A 26,563-nucleotide genomic window follows, 5' to 3' on the forward strand; every position below is an offset into this window, starting at 1 on the left:
AAGTCTCCGAGCCTCCCGTACCCACTCGGAACACGAACAGGCAGGGCTCGGGGTGTGACATCCTTAGTGCTCCCCCGTGAGGGGAAGCGGAAGCTGGAGGGGTGGAGGAAACCCGCCTTCCCCGAGGAGCCCTGAGGCGGGCCACGAGTGGGGGATGTCCAGCAACAACATGGCGGACCCGCGGCGGCCCAACCGCGTCCTAAGGTCAGTTGTTGGGGGGAGAGGTCAGGGGTCGCCGAGTCTCGAAAGGGTTTCCAGTCTCTCGGGAGGGACCGCTGAGCCTCGCGCCACCCGTCCCTTTCCGGCCTTGCGCGGCAGGCCTGAAGTGTCGCTATGGCAACGCTTGGGCGCGCTCGGCCTCTTCTCTTCTGCCAAAACAATGCTGGCAGTGGGAAGTCACGCCGGGCAAAGTGCGGAGCGCCATGGTGGGCGCCAAAGGTGGCGGGCGCCTGGGCCGAGCCAGAGGGCCGAAGGACAGCCCCACCACCAGGGAGCGTGGCCAGCGATTCTCAGGGGTGCTCTCGAGCACAAGGCCTTGTCGCGTGCGAGTGTTTTAAACTGCCCACACTCCCACACACTGGTCCTCCAGGTTTTGGACCTCAGCGCCCAGGGGCCTCAGCTGCTTTGGCCAATGAGCGGGGACTCTGGGAACCAAAGTCCAAAACACTCCGAAAAACCAGAGCTTGGGAAACTGCTTCAAAATACAAAGTGTTTCAGCAAGATGGACCTGGCTTGATTTGGCTATATCTCGGCAACCACGAACCGCCCCTGAATGACACCCTTAGACCTTGAAGGGGTGGGGCAGAGAGTTTCAAAGGATTACCGCTAGAATCATAGCGTTGGAACACCCAGCCAATAAGCAGGAAAATTGCATTCAAAGCACCCCCGACAGATGGCCATCCAGCCTCTGCTTAAAAGCTTCTAAAGAAGGAGCCTCCACCACACTCAGGGTCAGAGAGTTCCACTGCTGAACAGCTCTCACAGTGAGGGAGTTCTTCCTCATGTTCAGGTGGAATCTCCTTTCCTGTAGTTTGAAGCCACTGTTCTGTATCCTAGTCTCCAGGGCAGCAGAGAACAAGCCTGCTTCCTCCTCCCTATGACTTCCCCTCACATATACATGCATGGCTATCATGTCTTCTCTCAGCCTTCTCTTCTGCAGGCTAAACATGCCCAGCTCCTCATAGGCCTTGTTCTCCAGACTCTTTATCATTTTAGTTGCCCTCCTCTAGACACATTCCAGTTTGTCAACATCTCCCTTTAACTGCAGTGCCCAGATTTGGACACAGGATTCCAGGTGTGGTCTGACCAAGGCAGAACAGAGGGGTAGCATGACTTCCCTGGATCTAGACACTATACTCCTATTGATGCAGGCCAAAATCCCATTGGCTTTTTTTGCCACCACATCACATTGTTGGGTCATGTTTCACTTGTTGTCCACGAGGACTCCCAAGATCTTTTTCACACGTACTGCTGTCGAGCCAGGCGTCCCCCATTCTGTATCTTTGCATTTCATTTTTTCTGTCTAAGTGGAGTATCTTGCATTTGTCCCTGTTGAACTTCATTTTGTTAGTTTCGGCCCATCTCTCTAATCTTTTAATATCATTTCGATTGCTAGATAATATCCTCTTCTTGTGAGGAGAGCAATGACCAATCTCGATAAAATAGTGAAAAGTAGAGACATCACACTGACAACAAAGATCCGCATAGTTATTTATTTATTGTATCAGAAGCAAAACAAGGGTACAGTTGTAATGTATTTAAAAACACAAACAAAATAAAAAACTTGGCATTATACTAAATGTTGTCTGACCACTAGCTGGCCACTTGGAGTGCCTCTGGTGTTGCTATAAGAAAGTCCTCCATTGTGCATGTGGCAGGGCTCAGACTGCATTGTAATAGTGGTCTGTGGTTTGGTCTTCTCCACACTTCACATAGTTAAATCAGTGGTATTCCCTGTAGTAACCTATGGATGTGAGAACTGGACCATAAGGAAGGCTGAGCAAAGGAGGATAGATGCCTTTGAACTGTGGTATTGGAGGAAAATTCTGAGAGTGCCTTCGACTGCAAGAAGATCCAACCAGCCCATTCTCCAGGAAATAATGCCCGACTGCTCACTGGAGGGAAGGATATTAGAGGCAAAGATGAAGTACGTTGGCCACATAATAAGAAGACAGGAAAGCTTGGAGAAGATAATGATGCTGGGGGAAAAGGAAGGAAAAAGGAAGAGGGGCCGACCAAGGGCAAGATAGATGTTATCCTTGAAGTGACTGGCTTGACCTTGAAAGAGTTGGGATGGCAACTGATGACAGGGAGCTCTGAGGTCACAAATGATTCCTCTCCCAGCACTAGCCTCAGTCATTCGTGAGACAGCAACCCCACAACATAAGTCCTAATGAGATATTCTCCATTTACAGAGTTATTTTTTAGATTTGTTTCTGGTTCAAAATGGTTAGTAAAACTTGATAACTCATTCCCATTAGTAACTTTTTGTGTAATTGTAACATGTTGCCATTGTGGAATATACTGCTTTGAAATTGGGTCCATCGGTTTTGAAATATCCTGTAAAATTGGGAGCTCTGTCCTTGTTAAACTTGTGGCATAGCAGTGGGCTGTTGCTGATGTGATCTACAGGGGAGGCCTTCATAGAAATGAAAGAAGGGAATTGGTTAGTCCCGAGATGGGCAGCTCAGGATCCCTTGGTGTTTAGGTGCTACTCTCTACTAGATGTGTTGAATTTAGTTGGCAATTCAGTGATATATAGGGCAGCCGGTGCCCCCCCATATCTTGCTCAACCCACTGCTCAGTGTGGGTTCTTCAGTGCAAGATGCCATACAGTAATACTGATAGATGGCCGTTCAGCCTCTGGCATGTTCACTTTTGTTGGCTTTTTATAAAAACATTCCAGTTAAGTAAGGTAGCTAACTTTCTGTAAAATAAAATTTCAAAGAGTTTGCATGTGAACAATTTGTGTTGCTGTTCATTAATCATAGAAATAATAGTACAGTATAAATAAGAAATGAGTGTAATGTAACAGTGTCATCCATACACACACAAACAATGTTATGAAATCCTATTATTAGCAGAGAATGTGCTATTGATGGCTTGGTCTTTAGTTCAACATTGTTGCAGATAACGTTAATATTTTATTTTCCAATCTAATTTAATGCTTTCTCTCCCACTCCATAATTTCATTTGCAGATACAAGCCTCCATCCACAGAGAACAACCCTACTCTGGAAGACCCTACACCTGACTACATGAATCTTTTGGGAATGATTTTTAGTATGTGTGGCTTGATGTTGAAGGTGAGTAGTGATATCCTAGGCCAGCAGTAGCAAACCTATGGCATGCGTGCCAGAAGAGGAATGCAGTGCCCTTTTTCCTGGCATGCACTCTGTTGCCCGCCCTGCGCTCGCCCATCCACTTGCTCACCTATAGGACATCATATTCTAGTAATAAGATCCATAGCATGTCTTCCTTTACTGTTTTTAATTTGAAATGTATATCGCAATTTAGGACTTCTCAATTTCCGTGCCATTTTCAGAGCATTCCTTATAACACTAGAATGATAGAATAGTATAGAGATGGTATAGAGTGCCAGCATGGTATAGTTATTTGAGCATTGGATTTTGACTCTGGAGACCAGTATTCAAACCCATGCCTAACTATGGAAGCCTAGTGCATGACCACGGGCAGGTCACACTCACCAACAGAAAAAGACAAAGCTAAATCAATCTCTGAACAAATCTTGCTACAAAGACCCATGACAGGCTTGCCTTAGTGTCACTATGTCAGAAACAACTTGAAGTCATGCAATAATAACAACACAAAAATATAGATATATTTCTAAATTCCAGTGACTGATCTGTTATTCATGGAATACTGAGAAGTAAATCATTATAATGCTTCAGTTCCTTTTAATGCTATTATAATGAAGACACATAAGCTACTGTAACTGTATTTGTGAGCAAAAATGACTTCAGAGGATAGATGCTAAAGTCTGCAAAAGGAATTGTAATACACTATGGAAGATGCTGTATATTCATGCTGCAGAAAATACTTTAAAAACTGTTAATGCTATGGTGCTTTCAATGAGTCTTCATTTGGTTCTGCCAAAACAGACTGGTTTGCAATTAGTTGTAAAGATCTCTGACTCAGAGTACTTCGCTTTTCTACTAAAAAAATAATAATGCTTATTCATTCAAGAAGAAAATTTAAATAACAGCAACATCTATAATTGGTATTTTCGGTTAATAATTTTCACTTGATCATGAAAAACCTTGGGATGACCTTGGGCAAGTAACACTCACTCTGTCTCAGTGGAAGACATAGGCAAATCCCTTCTGAAAAAAAAAGAAAACCTCATGATGGGTCGCCTTGGTTGGAAACCTTGGTTTGAAGGTACATGACAACAACAGTTAATATTGTCAGCTATTAGAGGGCTTCTAAGTAGTGATGAATCGCAAAATGCAAACCTGTTATTTTAGAAAGACTTTAAAAACTTGGAGTAGTTTAAGATGAATAGCAACTTGAAAACTTCAAAAATGAGTCACTATTACAGGATTCTGTGTTTTTATGTAATCATCTACATTTTTAACATTTATATTGATTATATACATGTGATGCAACCAGAAGAAATAACAAAGTAATTGTGACCTTTGTGACCTGTTCAGATTTTGATGTGGCGGAAGTATTTCTCAGCTTGCTGAGAAGCACACCTATTCCCACTAGTTGTTTTCTTATACACTAGAAGCATAAGAAAACTATTGGTGCCCCTAAAATACCATTCAAACAGCATGTTCTGAGGGAACCTCAGAATCAAAGTCTTCTTGATTACCCAAGATTGTGTATTCATCAGTCCTGTTAACCCGAAGACCATGTGGTTAGTTCATCTTCCATTGAAAAGGTTGTTTGTTTGGTCTTGTTGTTGTTGTAAAAAACATGCCAGAGTGCTAGAAAAGGATGGGGTGGAGAAACCTTCTCTACCTTTTATTCTAGCTGAAGTGAGCCAGCAGTTTTGGAAATTGCCACCATACTGCCCTAATTCATTTCATTTTGCTCACTTGGTCCCATTGAATTTAGTAAGGCTTCCATCCAAGGGGAAGCTTGTATCTAGGGAATGTTGGCCTTATTTTATCTTATACGTTGGCCTTACATAACATTTGTTTGAATTTGCCTTTCTTTTTCTCACATAACATAAAAAGAGCCTTGTTCAACCAGACCAGAGATCCATCTAATCCATAGTTCCATTGAAACAATGGCAAATTGGTTGTAGGTAAAAATACTCCATATATTTTTCATACTTGTGAGAAAGTTTTAGGGAACTCCAGTGTCACTTAGTTTGACTTCAAAAAAGGGGAGTTCTCTAAAATGCAGGAAATGGTAAAAAGAAAGTTGGTGAAAAAAGCCCCAAGAGTCATATTTCTAAAAGATATTAGAGACTGAATCAAAAACATATTAACAGAGACTCAGTTAGAATGCTATAGGACAGAAAGGAGAGTATAAGGTAATTTCTGTATTCACTGAGGATGCAGGATGGTGTGCTTATAAATGTGTTAGTCTTGCATTAGCATCTGATAGGATTATTTAACCCATTGCATCTCTTATTAAATTACTCCATGGTGTTTCAGTTAAAGTGGTGTGCCTGGATTGCTGTCTACTGTTCGTTCATCAGCTTTGCCAACTCTAGAAGTTCAGAAGACACCAAACAGATGATGAGCAGCTTCATGTGAGTCGGGTTCTTCTAATTTTTCTTCCATACTTTTACTGGCCCTTGGATCCTTTTATTACATCCTGTATCTTACCACTGCTGTCTGACAACACTTTGGTTAAAAAACTGGGAATGGTCTATGTAGTATCCTAAAGGTGTCAAATCTTCTTTTTAAATAAACAATGAAGCAAAATACTTATTTACAAATCATCCCCCATATCCCCAGATTCTGCATCCAATGATTCAACCATCTATGCTTTCATTTTGTTGTAATCCAACAAGTAAACCTTAATGTTCCTCCTATTTTATATAACGGACACAATTTTATTATGCCATTGCATGTAATGGGACTTGAGCATCCAGGGGTCTTGGTATCCCTGGAGGTCCTGGAAATGAACCCCATCGGAGGCCAATGACTCACAGTAATGTTATTGTACATGGAAAGTCTGACTTCCTCTTTCAGTATATGCCATTTTTTTTTTACGTAGATAATGTCTATTCATGCTCCCACTTTCTTCTGTATTTATTGTGCTAATACCAAAGCGGATGGCTTGGCTTTTCCCTTCTTTTGAATAGTTCTTCTTCGTGGTGCTTCTGTGGAAATCGCACATATGGGATTTTTTGCGCCTGCGCAGTACAGCATTTGGAACCTTCTAGAACTTTTCAGTGAAACATTTTGGCGGAAGCCCCGCCCACTCTCCCCAGTAGAGTATATAAGCCCAGTGGGCGGGGCTAGCCCCAGTTCCTTCTTTCTGCCGCTCAGTCAGCACTGTAGGAACTTCTCTAGAATAGATTGCGTTTTACCATCAGCTAGACCTCGGCTTGTTTTAGACTTTGATATTCTCCTACCTTTTGACCCAGACTGGCTTTGGCTATAGCAAATTTCTCCTGCCTCGACTTGGACCGTCTTCTGACTCAAGTTTTTTCTGTTGGCAACGACTAGCTTTGGCGCGAAATCAGGCCAGTGTGATGGCATCATTTTTCAAAAAATGCACTACCTACGGGGGGAAGCTCCCAGAGGCAGATAGCCATTCCAAGTGCTTGCTTTGCCTGGGAGAGGGGCATATTCATCAGTCCTGCCACGTCTGTCAGGGGTTTACCCCTCAGGCAAGAAAAAATTGAGAATCTAGACTAAAGGCCCTCCTGTACGAGCAGGCCTTAGCCCCAAGCCTTCCCGGCCTTTCCCCCTCCCAATCCCGGCCAAGCCTAACGGCCGAGGAAGATTCTGGCTCTGCAGGCCCTTTAAATCCTCCATTATCGGAAATGGCCCAGGCCGATGCTGTGATTATGCCGCTCTCAGGGGACACACAGCCTAGCCCAAGGGGACGATCAACTGCCCGTCTGAAGGAAGGCCGCAAAAAGACTAAAAAGTCCAAGCACTCTTCCAGGGCTCCCCGCCTGCAGCCCTCCCCTCCCCAGTGGTGGGAACCCTCGGTACGATCCCCAAGGAGGAGTGATCCTCCTACCCCGACACCAGTCAAGCGATGGAGCTCGGAAGCGCTTTGCCCGTCCGGGCATGTCCCTGTTAAGCCAACAGTCGCATTGCCGAGTGAACAGCAGGAGGCACGGGACCGAGGGCAGAGGATTGAGAGAGAGGCCTCAGCATCGAATTCGGCGAGTTCCTCTCCTCCACCAAAGAGATCCAGACGGGGCCGAGGCTATCCGTCTAGGCAACGGCACTCCCCATCCTCTAGCTCGGGAGCGTTTAGATCCCCGGAAGCATATCGCCTTACCGCCAGGGCTCTGGCAGCCGTTTGCGTGAACCCCGCTTCCCATTCTATCCCTATGGCCAAGTTTTTCCACCTTACCCGTTTCCTCCTTCGCCTGGATTCGAGGCCTTCCCACCTAGTGGTCCATATGGTTTTTATGCAGCCTCTTCAGGTTCAAATCATACCCAGGCTGCTCGTAGCCATGCCTCCCTGGCTCCATCCCCGTTCTGGCCTGGCCCTAGCCATGCCCCCCAATCGCACGCAATGGACGCGTCTTTGAGGGCTCCCTCTACCATTCGGGCCTTGGACCCGGCACTCAGCGCTGAGGGGGGCCGGGCTGGGAACGCTCTTCAGCCCCCACCAACGGGGCAGGCTTCTACAACACTGATAGCGGCCCTCACCGACTGGGTGCTGCAATACAACCACCGGAAAATGGTGAAACTTTTCCTATGGCTCCTGTAGCCATTGTAGGCCCCCATGACGACTTAGACCCTCCCTCAGCTGAGGACATTAAAACTTTTTCTGCATTGCTGATTCACCTGTCTAAGGCCCTTAACCTACCCACACAAAAACCAACCAAGGTGGTAGAGGATCCAGTTTATCCTTCCTCTAAACAACAGGGCCCACTTACCACAGCTCTACCATCCTTGCCTTACCTTACAGAGATTGTTAAAAATGAGGGAGTTTCTCTGGCAGCACTCCCAGCAACACCAAGGAGGGCTGAGTACTTGTACAAAATTGACCTTTCAAGGGCCCCTTGGCTAGCTAAGCAAGCCAAACTGAGCTCACACGTTTTATTCTTCAGCATGTCTCTTTGCCAGGATGGCTCACTACGGCACCTACACAGGAGCATACCAGACTTACCTATGGGAAAAGATGGCTCCTTACATACCCTGTTGCCCCTAAAATAAGACATCCCCAGAAAATAAGACCTAGTAGAGGTTTTGCTGAATTGCTAAATATAAGGCCTCCCCCGAAAGTAAGACCTAGCAAAGTTTTTGTTTCAAAGCATGCCCAATGAACAGAACACCAGAGCATGCAGGATAGGTAAATGTACCTACCATAGAATGTTTTACATGGAAATAATGGTAGTAACAAGAAATTCTTGATAGGATTCACAGTTTGTCTGGTTATGCTGGTTTGTGATGACAACTACTGTACAGTATATAATAAATGATAATTTTTTTGTTCAACAATAAATGTGAATTCTTCTTCATGGAAAAATAATACATCCCCTGAAAATAAGACCTAGAGCATCTTTGGGAGCTAAAATTAATATAAGACACTGTCTTATTTTCGGGGAAACACAGTAGATCTCCTTCCACCCCAGGACCAAGGCATGGCCAGAGCTTTCCAACAGGAAGCATGCCTCCTCTCAGAGCTTCAAAAGGATTTAGCAAAGAACGTGGCTGATGCTTCGGGAAAGTTGTTGGCAGGAGCCATTTCATTGCGCCATGCATGGCTAAGGGCAGCCAATCTCTCTCCATCCGCGAAGGCTGTCATCGAAGATCTTCCCCTGGATGAGGCAGGCATCTTCAATCCAGAGACTGACGCCCAAATTAAAGATACTCATGAGGTGACACAGGCCGCCCACAAATATGGCGTTCAACGGGCTTACCAATACCAAAGGCATCAATGCAACCCGTATTACCGCAACAGGAGATCCACCTCTCTGTCCTACAAGGGAAAACAGAAGCCTTCTTTTCGTCCCTTTGCTGCTAGACAAACCTCTTTCCCCTATAAGGGTCAACACCGCAGTGGGGGAAAGCAGGGTGAGAAGCAAAGGTGTCGCTTCTAGTCACCTGGCTAGGGTCCCTCCCCTTGAGTTTACTCCAAGTTTACATTCCCAGGCTCCCCGCTTGGATGCCGTTAGTTCTCCAGTTTCTGTTACCAATTCGAGTTGGAAGTTGTCCCACTCTGTTACCCCTCGGCAGGACCAGCGTGTGTTTTATAATAGGTTAGCCTCATATCTTCAGGCATGGGAGGAGATAACGTCTGGCAGATGGGTCTTAGACGTCGTCAGGAAGGGGTATGCTATCGAATTCACCTCGGATGGGGATCATCCGTCTTACTGCCCCGTCAGACTGCCTCCAAGAGGAAGTATCTATCCTTCTGGAAAAGGGGGCTATCTCTAGGATTCTCTTTAGGAGGACTCAGTCATGTTTCTTCTCTAGGTACTTCCTTATTAGGAAAAGAGGTGGCAGCTTACGCCCGATCCTTGACCTAAGGGGTCTCAATAGACACATAAGGGCCCGTAAGTTTCGGATGGTTACGCTGACATCCATCCTGCCTCTTATCCAAAAGTGAGTATGGTTTGCAACCATTGACCAGCGCAACACATATTTTCATATTTCAGTACGGCATTCGCATCGCAGGTATTTGAGCTTTTTAGTTGGGGAGTCGATCTATTCTTTCAATGTGTTGCCGTTCGGCTTAGCCATGGCGCCAAGGGTATTTACCAAATGCGTAGCTGTAGTAGCAGCGTACTTAAGACAGAAAAGCATAATGCTTTTTTCATATATTGACAACTGGCTTTTTGTAAGCGATACTGCAGCCCACCTCCGGGCTGATGTGTCTTTCACGCTCCTTCTGTTGCAGGAACTCGGTCTCATCGTAAACGGGGAGAAATCCCACCTGATTCCCTCACAACGTATTGAGTTTATTGGGGCGGTTCTAGATTCCCGGTTGGGAAGGGTCTATCTGCCAGAAGACCGTTTTCATTCCATCCGTTCAGCTATTTTACAACTCTGCACCCGGGGACGGGCCTTGGCCTGGCATATTCAGTCCATCCTGGGTCATATGGCCTCCACTACTGCAGTGGTAGGCTTGGCAAGACTCAGGATGAGACCTCTCCAAATATGGTTCCTGGGCACGTTCAACCCGCTCACTGACAGCCAGTGGGTTACTCTGAGACCCCCCCCAGCTGACCTCTTACGATCCATAAGGTGTGGACAAAGAGACACACTCTACGGGCAGGCCTGCCATTCCATCCTCCAGCACCGACGTGCGAATTGACGACAGATGCATCCCAGGATGGCTGGGGAGCGCACCTCATCAACCTGGTGATCAATGGCCGCTGGTTGAGCCATGATCACACAGCCCACATCAACATATTAGACCTCCTAGCAGTAGAAAGGCGCTCCATGCTTTCGAACGCCTGCTTCGGGGCGCCACCGTAAGGATTGTAACAGACAATACTACCGTAAAATACTATATCAACAAACAAGGCAAGACTCATTCGAAGCGCCTGTTGAACCTCTAGCTTCGACTGTGGAATTGGTGTGTGAAGAACCGTGTGACACCGCAAGCGATCCATCTACCGGGAAAGGACAACACTCTTGCAGAAGCCCTCAGCCAATCGAGGTAACTAAACACCAGGGAGTTCTGGCTCCTGGCACGTCGATGGGGATGGCCAGTAATAGACCTATTTGCATCCCCGGAGAACACACAGTGTCCCACATTTTACGCGCGTCTTCGCCCCCTCTCGACCTCGGGATGTTTCAGGGACACGTTCCGGTTCCAATGGACCGGGGACTTGCTATATGCGTTTTCCCTGCTGCCCCTGATAGGCAGGATGGTAGCGAAGATCCTACGCGACAACTCGGACTGCATCATAGTAACCTCGTGGTGGCCGCGCCAACCGTGGTTAGCGCCTCTCTGGCGGGCGGCCAAGGGCAACTACATCAGGCTTGAGAGCTTCCCCGACCTTCTCACACTTCACAAGGGGGCGCGTCCTCCACCCAGACATGTCGACACTGAATCTAACCAACTGGAAGGTCAAGCCCCGCAAGACCTCTCCGAGCCGGTAAAAGCCATTCTTCGGGCATCTTTGCCCCCTCTCGACCCCGGGGTGTTTCAGGGACGCGTTCCAGTTCCAATGGACCGGGGACTTGCTATACGCGTTTCCCCCGCTGCCCCTGATAGGCAGGATGGTAGCGAAGATCCTACGCAACAACTTGGACTGCATCGTAGTAACCCCGTGGTGGCCGCGCCAACCATGGTTTGCGCCTCTCTGGTGGACGGTCAAGGGCAACTACATCAGACTCGAGAGCTTCCCCGACCTTCTCACACTTCACAGGGGGTGCGTCCTCCCCCGGACGTGTCGACCCTGAATCTAACCAGCTGGAAGGTCAAGCCCCACAAGACCTCTCCGAGCCGGTAAAAGCTATTCTTCGGGCAGCCCAGAAGGCCTCCACCAAGCAATCATACCGGTACAAACGGACGAAATTTCAAGACTTCGCTCTCTCCAGAGGTATGGACCCAGTAACAGCCCCAACATCGGTCATCCTGGATTTCTTGGTCCACCTATCCATGTTGGGCCTCTTCCTCGCCTCCCTAAAGTGTTATTTGTCCTCTCTGTCCTGGTACTGGAGAGGCCTCACGGGGCAGTCTTGCTTCCAAGACCCTTTAATCAGACTTTTTCTCAAAGAACCCCCACCCTCCGGTGACACCGCCAACACCATCATGGAGCTTGGAACTAGTTCTTTCCCAACTCTCTAAACCACCCTTAGAACCCATGGGGTTTTCTGAGATTTCTTACCTATCATGGAAAATGCTTTCTTAGTGGCCGTCACGTCTGCGAGGAGGGCCAGTGAATTGTGCGCCCTCAGGGTGAATCCACCATTCCTGAGGTTCCACAACAATAAGGTTGTCCTAAGGACAGACGTCACCTTCTTACCGAAGGTAGTCTCCAAATTTCATATGTGTCAGGACATTACGTTGCCGGCCTTCTTTCAGAATCCTTCCTCACCTTTGGAGGTGGCTTTGCACTCCTTAGACGTGAAGAGAGCATTGGCATATTACCTCCAAAGGACTAAAGACCATAGGAAGTCTCCTCGGCTGTTCCTGAAGTATAGGTCTAACGCACTAGGGACTCCTGTCTCCTCCCAGCGCCTGGCCTCATGGATAGTTACCACCATCCGCACAGCTTATGCACTTGCAGGCCGAGGTCCTCCTCATCAAGTACTAGCTCACTCAACTAGAGCCTTGTCGACGTCCCAGGCATTCCTAAAGGGAATGCCTCTGGAAGACATCTGCAGAGCAGCGACATGGTCATCCTCGCTCACCTTTGCCTCCCACTACAAGCTGGACGTCATGGCAAAGAGAGATACAGCGTTCGGGAGAGCGGTCCTCTTCTCATGCGTGGCATGACCCACCGCCTCTGGTGAGTAGCTTGCTAATCTCCCATATGTGCGATTTCAACAGAAGCACCACGAAGAAGATATAGTTGCTTACCTGTAACTGTGTTTCTTCGAGTGGTGTTCTGTGGAATTCGTACAACCTGCCCATCCTCCCCACTGTGATCATGCCACAGTGCTTCAGCTGCTTCCTGGTGGCTGGGAATTGGGGCTAGCCCTGCCCACTGGGCTTATATACTCTACTGGGGAGAGTGGGCAGGGCCTCCACCAAAATGTTTCACTGAAAAGTTCTAGAAGGTTCTGAATGCTGTACTGCGCAGGCAATCCCATATGTGCGAATTCCACAGAACACCACTCGAAGAAACATAGTTACAGGTTAGCAACTATATCTTTTGAATAGTTTCCCAGAATCCCTGCTATGTAATACTGCTGCTGAAAAGAGCCTTTCCCTCCCCATCATTACTAGAAGAGAAGTTTTGCATGTCTGTGGCAGAGTTGTTACAGCAGCTGCCAATACTTGTGCTTACTTTGACCTTTCTACTATATATGTGCCCCCAAGAGGGCAACATGGTAGATCACAGCTGAAGCAAAAATGGCCACAGGGTAGAAGTGATGGAGCAGAGCTTTTAATATATTGTGATGTGGCATTGTAGAGTTGTGCACAGTCTTTAAAGCTTTGGGTGCTTTTATCAGCAACTGCGCAAGAACCCTGGTTTCCCAGAGTCATAATTTGTTTGTAAGAACCCATATGTGTATTAAAGAGCCTTCCATTGCAGCAGAGATGAGATTGTACTAGAATCAGACTAATAGAGTAGTGGAGATCCTGGATATACTGGTCTAGTCTCTTCTCTGTACACATGCTATGCTGCCAGTTATTGACAGTACCAAAATTCTCAAGGTCCTTTGTGATTGTCCATCCTAACACTTGCTCACTTGTGAAGCTTCTATCATCTCCTTTCAGTAATCTGTCCTAGGACCTCCGCTACTGTTATCTTGAACATTTTGGGGCAGTGGCTTTCCCAGTGGAATCAGTCCTTTCTCTTTTCCTACTACCTTCAGCTTTACCTAGCATTATTGTCATTTTTAAGTGAGTCAAATTGTCTCATGGTGTGTCAGTTTAGTAATTTCTAGAAAGACATTTGATTTGCTGTAAAAACAATTTCTAGAAGTTTGATTTGCTTTAGAAGCAATTTCTAGTAAGGAAGATTTGACTTGCTCTAGAAACAAATTTGCAAAGAAGAAAATAAATTCTATAAATGTTTAATTTGTTCTTGTTGTTGCTGTCATTCTGTATCTTCAAGTCACTTTGGACTTATTGTAACCCTGAAGCAAACCTATCACAAGGTTGGGGGGGGGGGGGGGTCATGGCCTTTCTCTGAGGTTCTGAGTGTGAGTGTGAGTTGTCCAAAGTCACCCAGTGGGTTTCCATGGCCAACAGGGATTTTAAATAAACATAGGTAAACATTCAGGACATACAAAATGAAGTAATGTAATTATTGAAACTATTAAAAACATAAACTATTTAAATGAAAACAGATAATAGAAAATTGAACACATTGTGCAAGGTGCTTTCCCACCATCCTCACCAGTACATCTGGTGGGAATATGGAAGCGGGCCTTCTCAATGGCTGCTCCCAGGAACTCCCATCTAAGAGAATCTAAACTAGCACCCTCCTTGCTATCTTTTTGCTATCTTCAAAGGCCTTTCAAAACAAAAATGGTATTTCGTCTGCCTGCAAAAAGATAGCAAGGAGGGTGCTAGTTTAGCCTGAGATAGGAGCTCCTGGGAGCAGCCATTGAGAAAGCCTTCTTCCATATTCGCACTAGATGTACCAGTGAGGTACATCTGGTGGGACAGAGAGAAGGGCCTCCCCAGAGCCTCTCAAAGCATGAGCAGTCTATGTAAAAGTGCTGTTGAGCACTTCTTCCTCTCCTGAAGCAATTTCCTAGCCTTCTCAGGAAGGCAAAAAGACGAATGGACTACCATGGGCTGATCAAGACAGGAGATCTAATTTTAAACCATTTCATTCATTGCTCCCTTTTCTCTTTCCAGTTTTTAGTTTTCTATATCCAGCAGATTGAAAATTCATTCTATCTTATTTAAGTAACTTACTTTATCACCACTTGCTTGCATGGGAGATTAATGTAGTTGTCTCTTGTTTACTAAAATCCCTGGTTTTCTGGGTTTTGGATATTGTGATGTATGCAGAAAAGTCTAATCATAAAGTCATTGTTCAGTTTTTGTATTTGTTGGCAGGTTATTTTTAAAATTTGTATTGATACTGTCTCTAAAGCTCAAAATGGGTCTATTGGTATGCTCTCTTTTTCTGCTAATTCATTTATCTGAAATGTTTTGAGAGCAGTTTTCCACTTCACTTTCTAAAAGGATATGTTCTCTTCTTAAAGTTCATACTTTGAAGGAATCTATAATTATTTTATATTTCAGGTATAATTTTTCAGTGTATTTCTTTCACCATTGTTTTATTTTCTGTTATGATAATATATTGTGTTTCCCTGTTGTCTCTTCAGCTCTACTACTCTTGGTTTAAATTTCCCTGATTTATTGGATCTTATGGAATAAATCTTTTGTTCTATGTTTTGATAATATCAGTTATCAGTCTGGGGAGCCCTTTTTCTTGTTTAAACCTCAGCTCTTGCCTTTTATTCCCAGAAAGTAACATTTCACTTTAGACTAAGGATCTTAAGTTGCACCTGATAATAGTAAGGTTTAACTTCTTCGAGCCATCTGTAACTGATCAATTGATAGGTGTCTCTCTTTTGAAAATAAAGCAGAACTCTAGAGGGATGAACCTACCTTTTCAGCCTGGCAATGCTCTAAACTAAGGAAGGTTTTTTTAAGACACTACAGATCAGGATGCTGGGAAATTGTGCTTGTAGCACTCTCCAGGTTGTAGGGCATATTGAGAAAGGCAGCAGGCGAGATGCCGTGCAGTTTAGATACCAGAAACTAGTAAATAGGGTGCCAACTGGTTGTTGTAATAGCTGGCACTACCTTGTTTCCTTCATTTACCTTCTGCATTTTTCCAGTACTGGGACTAATTTCCTGCTTATGGCATATGCGAAATGCACATGTTTCTGATCAAGTATGGTGAGACATCACATAGTTTTTTTTCCCCTTCTGAACACATGTTTTAGAATTCTTTGGTCATATGTAAATTTTTGTTGCCATTACTATTTGGATAACTACTTCCAATATAGTTTTATGCATTCTGTTCTGATCCCTTTCCCTTTTTTTTTCTCTCTCTCTCCTTCCAGGTTGTCTATCTCTGCTGTAGTGATGTCCTATCTCCAGAACCCCCAGCCCATGTCTCCTCCTTGGTAAAGTGCTAACCATTCAAAGGAGAGCTGCCCTCTCTGTTGACAGAGGACCATTTTCTCAGGCAATGCAGATCCACTCTCATAAACGGTGGTGTTGCAAAAATATGGAAGAAATCATTTTGACATGACAATAAAATAATTGTTGGGAAAGATCTTTGGCTACAATGTCATATTGTCTTTGTGTGCTAATAGTGCATTCCACTTGAATTCCAGTTTAGCTCTCAGCTAATTAATTCTCTTCTGTTGGTGCTCACTGTACATCCCAAACTGCTAGGGCTGTTTGTTCCACTGAAGGAAGAAACAGTCTTGTTCAGAAAGAGTAACGTGAACTTTAATAAACTAGTTAAAATAAGAACAGTTTTCAGGACTAGGAGCTGAAACTAATTAGTATACAGTAGAAATGGTCTCCTACGCAGACGTCTTCCGTTGTATGCATTTCCATAGTAGTTGGCAGTTTCCCATTGTGGCCTACAGCCAGAGCCGGGGGGGGGGGGGGGGGGCTGCAGTTACCATATGACTTCCAACTCTATTGCTTTAGGCATCTGCCATGAGCTTTCTAAACGTTGGCTTTATACACAACTCCTGGGATAGTAGGAATCTGTCCTTTACTTTATATGAGGAATGCTGGATCTGAACAGAGATGAAATAGTGCTCATACTTGAGACTGTATAAAATTAGTTACATCTTGTATGCCAGGGTGTGTGTGTGTGTGCATACTTACATCAGCATGTGGTTGAATGGTTGCTTTATGGAATTCAGTGTGTTTATGACAATTCCACTTTGTAAATGTATTCAGCATATTCTGAACAAAGGTGAGATGGTGGGGTCGATTTGGAGATGCTACTAGTAATTCCCTTTCACCCAGACAGGGATGATCAATTATCAAGCAAAAAGCCTTGAAGCAGCACCACTGTGCTTTGCTTGAAGGCAGCGTTCTTTGTCTAAAGGCTGGAATGCAGCTGTTGATTCATGCCTCCCCCTTTCCCCCTTCCCCCATGTTGCTTTTCTGGCTTCTGCCCAAATTCTCCTGCATTTCTTTCTTGCAAAGGGGAGTGAGGCGGCCCCATTGGCCTGAGCAAGACTGGGATATTAAGGAAAGGGTGGGGGTGGGCTGCAGACCAGGACTGGGAGGCATTACCTGTGTTAGAGAGGAAACCTGATCCGAGATCAAAGGAGAATAAGGGCGATGGGAGATTTCTCAGTAGAACCAGTGTGGGGTATGTGTGGGGGAGAGGTAGGAGGAGGGTTTTATAGTTTGTATTTGGAATTGGTTTCAGAGGGAAGAAACAGCAAAATCTTTTATTGAATATTCCTTGCCTTATGCAATTCATGGGGTCAGCATAAGGCAACAGACCACTCAAAAGCCCATACACACACAGGCCCATTCACTGAAAGGGACAATCGAATCCAGAGTCCCACAGCAAGTCTGGAAGACCAATTCTTTGCTCATGCCCTCTAGAAGATGTGTATTCAAACTCACTTAATAGGGATTCGTTTTGGATTGCTGCCTGATTTAACAGGCTTTGCTACTGTGCCACAAGAATTAAACAAATTGAGCTTTCCCCCAGCTTGGAAGACCAACCCTTCACCGAATGTCCTTGGTGGGCGTTTCTGAGGGTGCATCTACACCAGGCCTGGGCCAACTTGCGCTCTCCCTCCAGGTATTTTGGATTTCAACTCCCACCATTGCTAACAGCCTCAGGCCCCTTCCTTTTTTCCCTAAGCCACTTAAGCTTGAAGCTGGCCTTGAAGCTGGCAAGGCCATTAAGGCTGATCAAGGTGATTAATTACAACATTCACACTGGCCTCCAACAGAGTTCTTTCTCCCACACTGGACCTTCCAGAGATATATAAACCTCCCTTGCTTAGGTGGGGACGAGAGAAAGGGCCTTCTCTGTGGTGGCCCCCCGGCTCTGGAACTCGCTCCCCAGGGAAATCAGGCAAGCCCCCACCCTGGCAGCATTCAGAAAGAGCTTGAAAACCTGGCTCTTTACTCAGGCCTTTAGATAAAGATTGCTCATCCCCATAGCAATCTGTATCTGTGACAATTCTTGTACTGGTTTGCACTTTTTACCTTTGTCAACTTGATATAGGCACAGGGTCTATTCCCATCCCAATTTGCACTTCCAAGAATTTGCAGCACTTTATCAGTCACCTCGTGTTTACAATATTTATATGGTGCACCTTACCCAGTCTACTTTTACAACCTCCCCGTTTTAATCCATGTTTTTATTAGTTCTTGTCATTTGTTTTTATTGGCTAATGTTTAAATTTTTATAATTGTGCATGTTTTTTGTCTACTGTTGTGTTTTATATTGCTATTGTTTTTATTTGGGCTTGGCCCCATGTAAGCCGCCCTGAGTCCCCTTTGGGGAGATAGAGGCGGGGTATAAAAATAAAGTTATTATTATTATATTATTATATACCTCATAACCTCTGAGGATGCCTGCCACAAATGTGGGCGAAACGTCAGGAGAGAATGCTTCTAGAACATGGCCATACAGCACCGAAAACTCACAGCAACCCAGAACCCATGCCGTTGGTATTACTGTATATATTATTCGCGAGGTTTTAAGCACTGGCGAGGCATTCCCCCTCCTCTCCCCTCTCGGGGGTGGGATGGGGTTGGTTTTTCCACCGCCCACGACCCGAGAGGGGCCTGGAAGGCGCCTGGGCGCGGGAGGAAGGGAAGAAGGCGGCTGCAGCGGGGCCTCCGGGCCTTTCCCTCCCTCCCTTCCTTCCCGCACCAGTCCCTTTGTCTGAAGATCCCTCCCTTTGTCCAAGGCGACGAGCGGGGAGCCGCGCGCTAAGCCCAGCCAGAGCTGGGAGGGGAGGGGCGGGGGCGCTGCAGAGGGAGCACCACCCGCCCACTCAGGGCCACGCTCCCTGCGCGCCCTGGCCCTTTAAGAGGGAGCCCTCTCCGCTCGCCCCCTCCCTCCGCTTCCCCTCGCGATCTATTTTGGCCCGCTTTCCTTCCCGCCTTCCCGTTCCGCCTCTGGAGCCAGGAAATTCCCCGCTTCCGCCCGAGCCAGGCAGGCGGAGGCCTGTGCGTCGCCGCAGAGGAATGCGGGCCCAAGCCCCGGCCTGCCCTCGCCCTGCCCCCCTTCGCCTCCCGGCGACGCCCTGACCTACATTTCCCGCTCCTCCAAACCCCTTCGCAGGCAAGAAGGCGTGCATGTCCTCTGCGTCGCGCCATTGCCACCTTGGCTCAACAAATCTGGCATTTTAACCTGTATCAGCCGGAGAATAGCATCCTTTTCCTATCGCCCTGCCCTGATTCTGCCTGCTAAGGTCAAAGGGGAGGGAGGCGGGCAGCGCTTGCAGCCCATGCCGCCCGGCTGAGGTCCAGGCCCCGTGAAGGTGGCGCCGGGCGAGGCGGAAGAACAACACCCCTGCGGGATTCTGGCCATCCGGTGTTTGTCTTAAATTGCTTGGCCTGGCAATACTGTAAGCATGCCATGGGGATATGCACAAATCGGCACACTGCTAAGGAGGAGAAGCTTTGTGCAAGCTTGGAAAGATGGCCATCTGTTGGGGGTGCTTTGATGGTGTCTTCCTGCATGGCAGGGGGTTGGGCTGGATGGCCCTTGTCCTGTCTTATAGCTCTAGCTGTGATTCGTATGGTAGCAGTTTAGTTATTTATCGTGACAGAAGTGAATTGAGAATAAAGTTATGTATAGAAAAACCAGAAACAAGGTTAAAAACTTAGCATGATACTAAACTTCCTTTGACCAGAAACTGGCCACTTGGAGTGCCTCTGGCGTTGCTGTAAGAAGGCCCTCCATTGTGCATGTGGCAGGCTCAGGCTGCATTGGAATAGCTGGTCTGTGGTTTTCTCTTCTCCACACTCACATGTCATAGACTCCACTTTGTGGCCCCATTTCTTAAGGTTGGCTCTGCATCTCGTGCCAGAGCACAGTCTCTTGTGGTGCGTCTTGTGGTGCAGAGCATAGCAGTTGAGGATGAGGCTTAGAGGAGATGCCCGTGAAAAACTTGATCACCTGGTGTCCACTCTCAATCCACCTCTGGTACTTAGGGTCCATCCTGCCTGGTGAATGTAGATGGCTGACTTGGGAGCATAGCTCACACAATTGGAAACAACCTTCCAGATTATTTGAAAACACAGAAATGCTGGACCACTCTAACAACCACCATGTCACTGAAATCCACAAGCATGTGGTCAATTTCAACAGAAACCATGAAAATGAACAAAATCTAGCTACTAGTATTTTAAAAAACCCCTCTAAAGTCAGGACAATAAATAAAGAACAACATTCAGAAGACAGGAATTCCAAACAGGAAACAATTAGGGCCAGCTAATACCTCCCAACAAAGGATTCCCCCAGGCAGGAAGCAGCTAGGCTTTGAAGTTGAAAGTCTATTCAATGTTAATTAAGGTGGCCAATTGAAACATTCACACGTTTCAAACAGACAAGAATTCTTTCTCCCACCCTGAACGTTCCACAGACATATAATCCCCACTTGACTAGTTTCCAACAGACTTCACAACCTCTGAGGATGCCTGCCATAGATGCGGGCAAAACGTCAGGAGATAATACTTCTGGAACATGGCCATGCAGCCTGGAAAACTCAGAAACCTAACCTTCCAGATGTCTTTAAACTGCAGTTACAATTTACTCTGTTGCATTGGCCAGTTGGGCGGAGTAAGCCTCTCACCACACCCCTTCACCAGTTGCAGTGCAACATCTGGAGCACCACATGCTTCCTACCCTTGCTTTACCTTTTTACACCACCTATAGTTGACAGGTCAGTGAGAAAGAAGATGCTCCTCACATGTTCTCAAGGGCACTGTTCAATGTGTGCTGGAATCCTGACAGTAACAAAAAATGCATGTTTAAATGTGCCCCCCCCCCCCCCCGCAAAAAAAGGTTCTAGTTAGCTAAATTTTAAGCTGCATTTTACCTGTGTGTATTTGTTTTATTATTTTTAATAGTTTTTTGTTCTCACTGTTTTACCTGTGTTGTACCCCACCTCGAGCCACAAAGAAAGGCGAGTAACAAATACATTATTATTATTATTATTATTATTATTATTATTATTATTATTGTTGTTGTTATTGTTATTATTACTATTGTGTTGTCAAAGGCTTTCATGGCTGGAATCACTGGGTTGCTGTGAGATTTCCGGTCATGTTCCAGAAGCATTATCTCCTGACGTTTCACCTGGATCTATGGCAGGCATCCTCAGAGGTTGTGAGAGCTGTTGGAAACTAGGCAAGCGGGGTTTATATATCTGTGGAAAGTCCAGGGTGGGAGAAAGAACTCTTGTGTTTGAGGCAAGTGTGAATGTTGCAATTGATCATTTGATGGCCTTGCATTCAAAGCCTGGCTGCTTCCTGCCTGTGAGAATTCTTTGTTGGGAGGTGTTAGCTGGCCATGATTAGTATTAGTATTGACTATAATAATGTAATAATTATTATTCTATAATATTATTATTATTATTATTATTATTATTATTATTATTGGTTGCCAGATTTGTTTTTTGTTTTTTTCATGTCAGGAGTGACTTGAGAAATTATTGGTTGCCAGTGAGCATACACATTTATCTCTAGAGGAGCAGGTCTCGATTATGAAGCATGACAGCAGGAGTCTTGGGCCACCATTGAAAATGCTTTGCTCAAGATAAGCATCTCTTCTTCCTTTTGTTTCTCCCAAGGGGAGTCAGCAGAGCTGTATGGCCTGTTTGATCACTTCTGAGTTGTGGCGCAACAGGGCAGACCTTTGCCCTGCAAGCCTTGCTGAAGAAAACCCTTATCTCATCTGTAGCACAGCAGCTTTGGGAAAGGACTGCTGTGCCCAAGAATGAACAACCAGTGAGTTGTGAGTGGAGGCTTGGATCATATAAGAAGGGATGCCAGGGAAGGTGAAGAGGTATACCGTGAGGACAAGCAGTGCTTGGCAGTGTTTACTTTTATTTATTTGGAAGTTATCTCTTAGATAACAAATTCCAGAATTCCCCCACCACCATGGTCCCTACCAGTTTTTATAATTGGGAGGATTCTGGAAAGCACAGTTCCAAAAAGTAACTTTTCCAGGCTATGAGTAATTGCTTCTGCCTCTGTCCCCACCCCATGAGCATTTGTAGTTTATGGAACAGACAAAACTGGGAAGGCAGCATGTGAGGACCATTTGTTTCACTGCCCCTGGCACCCTCACTGCAAGAGGGCAAGCCCAAAGGGGGGGTGAAGGCAGCTGCACAGGATGCAAAGGGGAACTGGCCGAGGTGGGGGGGGGGGGACAGGAAGGAAGGATGGCAGTCCCACCCTGTGGATACTGCTTCCTCTTGATGTCATCATCAGCTAGCAGGAGACAACACTAACCAAACTGCTTTTACCCAGGCGTGCTGTATTCATACACGTTTATACAGCACATGCTTTGTACAACCAACATGCACGCACATCTTCAGATTCACTCCCACATTGGGACAAATATTAATGACTCCAATTATACTTGGATTACATACATACCTCTTCAAGAAAATTGTTATTTGGTGTGTGTTTGTATTCAGGACAGACACAGGGCTGGGTTAAGACATTTTATTATTTGAGATGAAAGACAAAATACTACACACCCACAAATGCATGCATGCATCATTCCACATACAAAAGCTAACTAGACTGACATTTTTATCTTTCTTCAATGTTGAAGGAGGAAAAGTACCTTCTATCTCACTTAAAGGCAACTGTTTTAGGCAATGTAAGGCAGTTGCCAAACACAGTCTTTGCCTTATCCCTTCTCCCAGCACCTACTCTTTAAGGTGGCGTCCTCACCCTGCCCAACGGCAGGGCCAGTAATGGATTGACAGACCAAGTGGATACCAAAATCCATGGATGCGCAAGTCCCATTAAATACCATGGTGTAGTAAAATTGTGTCCCTTATGTAAAATAGCACAAATTGCTTTTTGGAATTAAATATTTTCAAGACATGAATTATTGAATCTAAGGATGTAGATATGGAGAAATAACTATACACTTTATAAATCAAATGTTCATCCAATCATAACTGCATCGCAAATTTACGTTTTCTCTTTTCAAAGGAGTTTTTTGTCCATTTTATATGTTTCACATTGATGTAGGAATTCTGTTCCTTATCTTAAATATAAACGTTCTCTGCTCTTGTACTTTAGATGGAACTTTTTTCTACGTAGTCTGTGGACAGAAGCAACAGCTGGTATCCCGATGGGGGGCCTAAACCTTCTCTAAATGATACAGTTTCCGGGAGCTGAGATTTATCTGAGTCATTGACAGAGAAAACAGAGGTTGCCTGATTGTTGACTGCTGTGTTTGTTTGGTTTTTTCGAAATCCATAAGAACTTGTTGGGATGGAACGAAGGTTGCAAGATGAACTTTGGATATGCTCTGAGGGAAACCAGGCAGCAACTGTCCCAAGTACCAACCAGTGTCCCGTCTTCTTCAGTCTTACGAGTTAGTATTTTTGACCCCCTTGCCTTTTAAAACTTCATAAGCATTGTGGACCCTGCTCACCTCATGTTTACTGCTGTCGTTTATTAGACGTTTGCCAAGCTCCCTGTTGCTCCAAGCTGGCTGGCAGCATGCCCAGGCTGAGAAGTGCAAGAGCCGCCCTGCGAGAGACAAGGAAGAGTCGGCGCTTTCTCAGGGGCCCCTCCCTACGCCTGCACCCATGAGTGTCTGGCAAGGGCACTCTAGTAGTGTGGGAAGGAGAAGGTGGAGACGGTTGGGTTGTCTTCAGGCAACAAGGGCATGGCCTAAGATGGAAGGAAACTATGCAAAATCAAAGCATTTTCTCCCATTCAAGGACAGTCGGTCAGAACAGCAATAAATTGAATAGAAAACCCTATCCAGTAGAAAGAAATTCTGAATATTTAACTCCTTCAGATGTTTCTGGAAGATATTCAAGTTCCTCCCAGAAGCTTTAAAAGTCCTGTTACTCTCAGTAGACATTTTAGCGATATAGGGTTTCTTTTATTCCATAATTTTTAAAGCAATTTAAATTATTGAGACAAAGAGACATCCACAACTTCTACTTTCTTCTTGCCCCTTATCCATTCTTTGGAGCCCCCAGTGGCACAGTGGGTTAAACCCTTGTGCTGGCAGGACTGATGACTTGAAGGTTGGGTTGCTAGCCAGGTTGTCAGTTCGAATCCAACCCGGGGAGAGCGCGGATGAGCTCCTCTATCAGCTCCAGCTCCATGCAGGGACATGAGAAAAGCCTCCCACAAGGATGGTAAAAACATCCGGGCATGCCCTGGGCAACATCCTTGCAGACGGCCAATTCTCTCACGCCAGAAACTACTTGCAATTTCTGAAGTTGCTCCTGACACACGCAAAAAATCAATTACTTTTAAAAAGTTAAAAAGGCCTACCAGCAAGACAGCCAAGGTTAGAATCCCAGCTTCCATTAGACAATGATTTTTTAAAATTATCTTCCAGCGGCTTCTGTCTTCTCAAAAGATGAAGATGGAAGTGTGATTGAATTGTGTCTTCTCTCTCCATCTAGCTCTGTATTTTGCTATTCATAGCTGGAGACATCATTCAACTTCTGCGGGTTAGAGTAAGATTAACTAGTGGGACACAAATCCTGGCCATTCGAAGAAGGGATTGTTCCCTCACTGTTGTCCCTGTTTTGATGTGGAGTTCCTTGGAAGTGGAGTACTGTGCTGAGCTGTCTAAGGGGTTGTGCGTAGGTTTGGACGTAAGACATTGAATATCAGCATTTTCATTTTATGATGAAAATTAAAACCACATTAATAGTTTGCTGCACACCGAGCCTGCTCAAAAAATGAGTAATGGTTAAGGATAGATAAACAATTAAAGTGCATAAATTACAACTTGTGCAATCATTGTATAAAGCATTACAGATGTGAGAGAAAACTGTCCATGTATAAAATGTAACACTTGTCTGTTTGCTTCATGCAGTGTGTGTGTGTGTGTAATCTGTTATTCATTCAGTACATTATGGTGGAAAAGTAATGGAAAGATAATTGCTTTCATTTGCTGTTTTCAAAATCTAAGTTGTTCAGTGTGTGTAAGTTTAGCTGTGTATGTATATCATTAATAATTTTAAATACAAAACATGGATTTAAAGGGGATACGTGACTAGTAGGAAGTTTAGAGTCTGGAAAGTGTGTGGGCTTCAAGCCCTTTCTTAATATTACCCCACTAGATTTTGTCCCCAAGGGACACAGGATAGCAGAAACATAACACCAGCAGGAGTCCTAGCTTCTAGCATAACCTGCTCTAGCTGTGCGTTTATGCAGCCTGTCTACCAAGCAGTTTCCCATGGGTGCTCATTATTCCAAGGTGTGGCCATAATTGCTTGGGCTGGAGCATTTTAATGAGGATGTCTGGCTGCTCCCTGCCTATGATACTATTCAGTAGTAATTCCACATGCTGAGAACTGGAGTAATTGTGGGATTCTAGCCTGTTCTGACAACATGGCATGAGAAGAACAGCAAGGACACACCTACTCAGGTTGAAAGAGACTGGACAAAAGGATAGCCACTCTCAATAAAAATCTTAAGCAACCCCTGTAACATCCAGACTTGTAGGTATATCACAAAAAGCTAGGACCAAGACGCAGCTGAAGTACAGGATACACTGGCTTCTCTGAGCAGAGAGGAGGAATTACGCTTAAAGATCAGGGAATAAACATAACATTCCACACTCTGTTGACTTACATGTATCACTCAAAATTGATAATGAATTAAAGGACAACCACTGGTTTCATTTACCAGTCCAAGGGTCTGGAGAATGGGCAAGGGATCTCATCTAAACTAAAGCCCTTGCTTTTGAGCAAGAGATCGAATTATAGGGTAGCAATATAAAACAACCAAGTTGTATGTATTTTCAAGGATCAATAGTCAAAACGCCTTTTTGGTGAATGCCTTGCACATTTCCCGTTTGTTTTGGTGGTGGGTGTGCTTTCAATAAATAGCCAATCTGTGGAAACCCAAAGGTAAACCTGTCACAATGTTTTCTTGTCCAAATTTGTTCAGATTGGGTTTGTGATCATCTTCCTCTGAGATTGAGAGAGTGAAACTTGTCCAAGGTCACTGAGTGGGTTTTCATTGCTGAGCATGAATTCAAATCCTGGATTCCCAGGATAAAAGTCCATCATTCAAACTTTTGCACCGCACTGGCTTTCTTATTTTATATTGAATGAGGGGCCACACAACCATACTATTTTTAGTCAGATATTTCACTTTGTTCTCATTTGAGTATATATTCTGGGAAAGGGGAAGGATGTCTCTTTTTTGCCTCATATAAAAGAAGAGATTGAAATTCCATGAAACCAGCAGAGAGAAGAATTAAAATCCTAGACCTGTTAAAAAATATTTTGTCATATCATAGAAATAACTAACATAAGAGGAAGCTGTGATCACCAGGGCAAGGCCATTAGTAGAATAACGGTACAAACACAGTTTCCACCGTGCTGCTTCTCTCCTCTCCTCCCTTCCTTTTGCCTCGTGAGAACACAGGAACTTCAGCAGGTTCCGGATATAGTCTGGCTCACAGTAAGGCGGAAGAGGCCATCTGCATTGATATCCTGTCTTTTGGGGTAGCCAACGCACAGGAAATCAACCTGACTGCATATGGTGTACTAAGCTCTTCCTTGTTCAGCCGTTTCCCATATCCTCTCTTCGGTTTTCCTCTTTCCTTTCTGTCC

General features: G+C 45.3%; 1 protein-coding gene and 1 long non-coding RNA gene across 2 annotated transcripts; both read left to right on the top strand.

The window, feature by feature from the left end:
* Positions 1 to 69: 69 nt before the first annotated feature.
* wdr83os (WD repeat domain 83 opposite strand) lies at positions 70 to 16,047 on the top strand. The gene is made up of 4 exons (XM_003225195.4): positions 70 to 204; positions 3,199 to 3,304; positions 5,630 to 5,727; positions 15,833 to 16,047. Exons 1-4 carry the CDS (start codon positions 155 to 157, stop codon positions 15,897 to 15,899), a joined length of 321 nt encoding a protein of 106 aa, XP_003225243.1. The 5' UTR covers positions 70 to 154; the 3' UTR covers positions 15,900 to 16,047.
* Positions 16,048 to 16,450: 403 nt separating this feature from the next.
* LOC134296226 (uncharacterized) lies at positions 16,451 to 25,861 on the top strand. Its single transcript, XR_010002842.1, has 2 exons — positions 16,451 to 19,342; positions 23,043 to 25,861. It is a non-coding gene; the product is annotated as an uncharacterized LOC134296226 (long non-coding RNA).
* The last annotated feature ends 702 nt before the right edge of the window (positions 25,862 to 26,563 follow it).

Source organism: Anolis carolinensis, chromosome 2 (genome assembly GCF_035594765.1).
Source record: "Anolis carolinensis isolate JA03-04 chromosome 2, rAnoCar3.1.pri, whole genome shotgun sequence".
In the NCBI taxonomy this organism is placed as follows: Eukaryota; Metazoa; Chordata; class Lepidosauria; order Squamata; family Dactyloidae; genus Anolis; species Anolis carolinensis.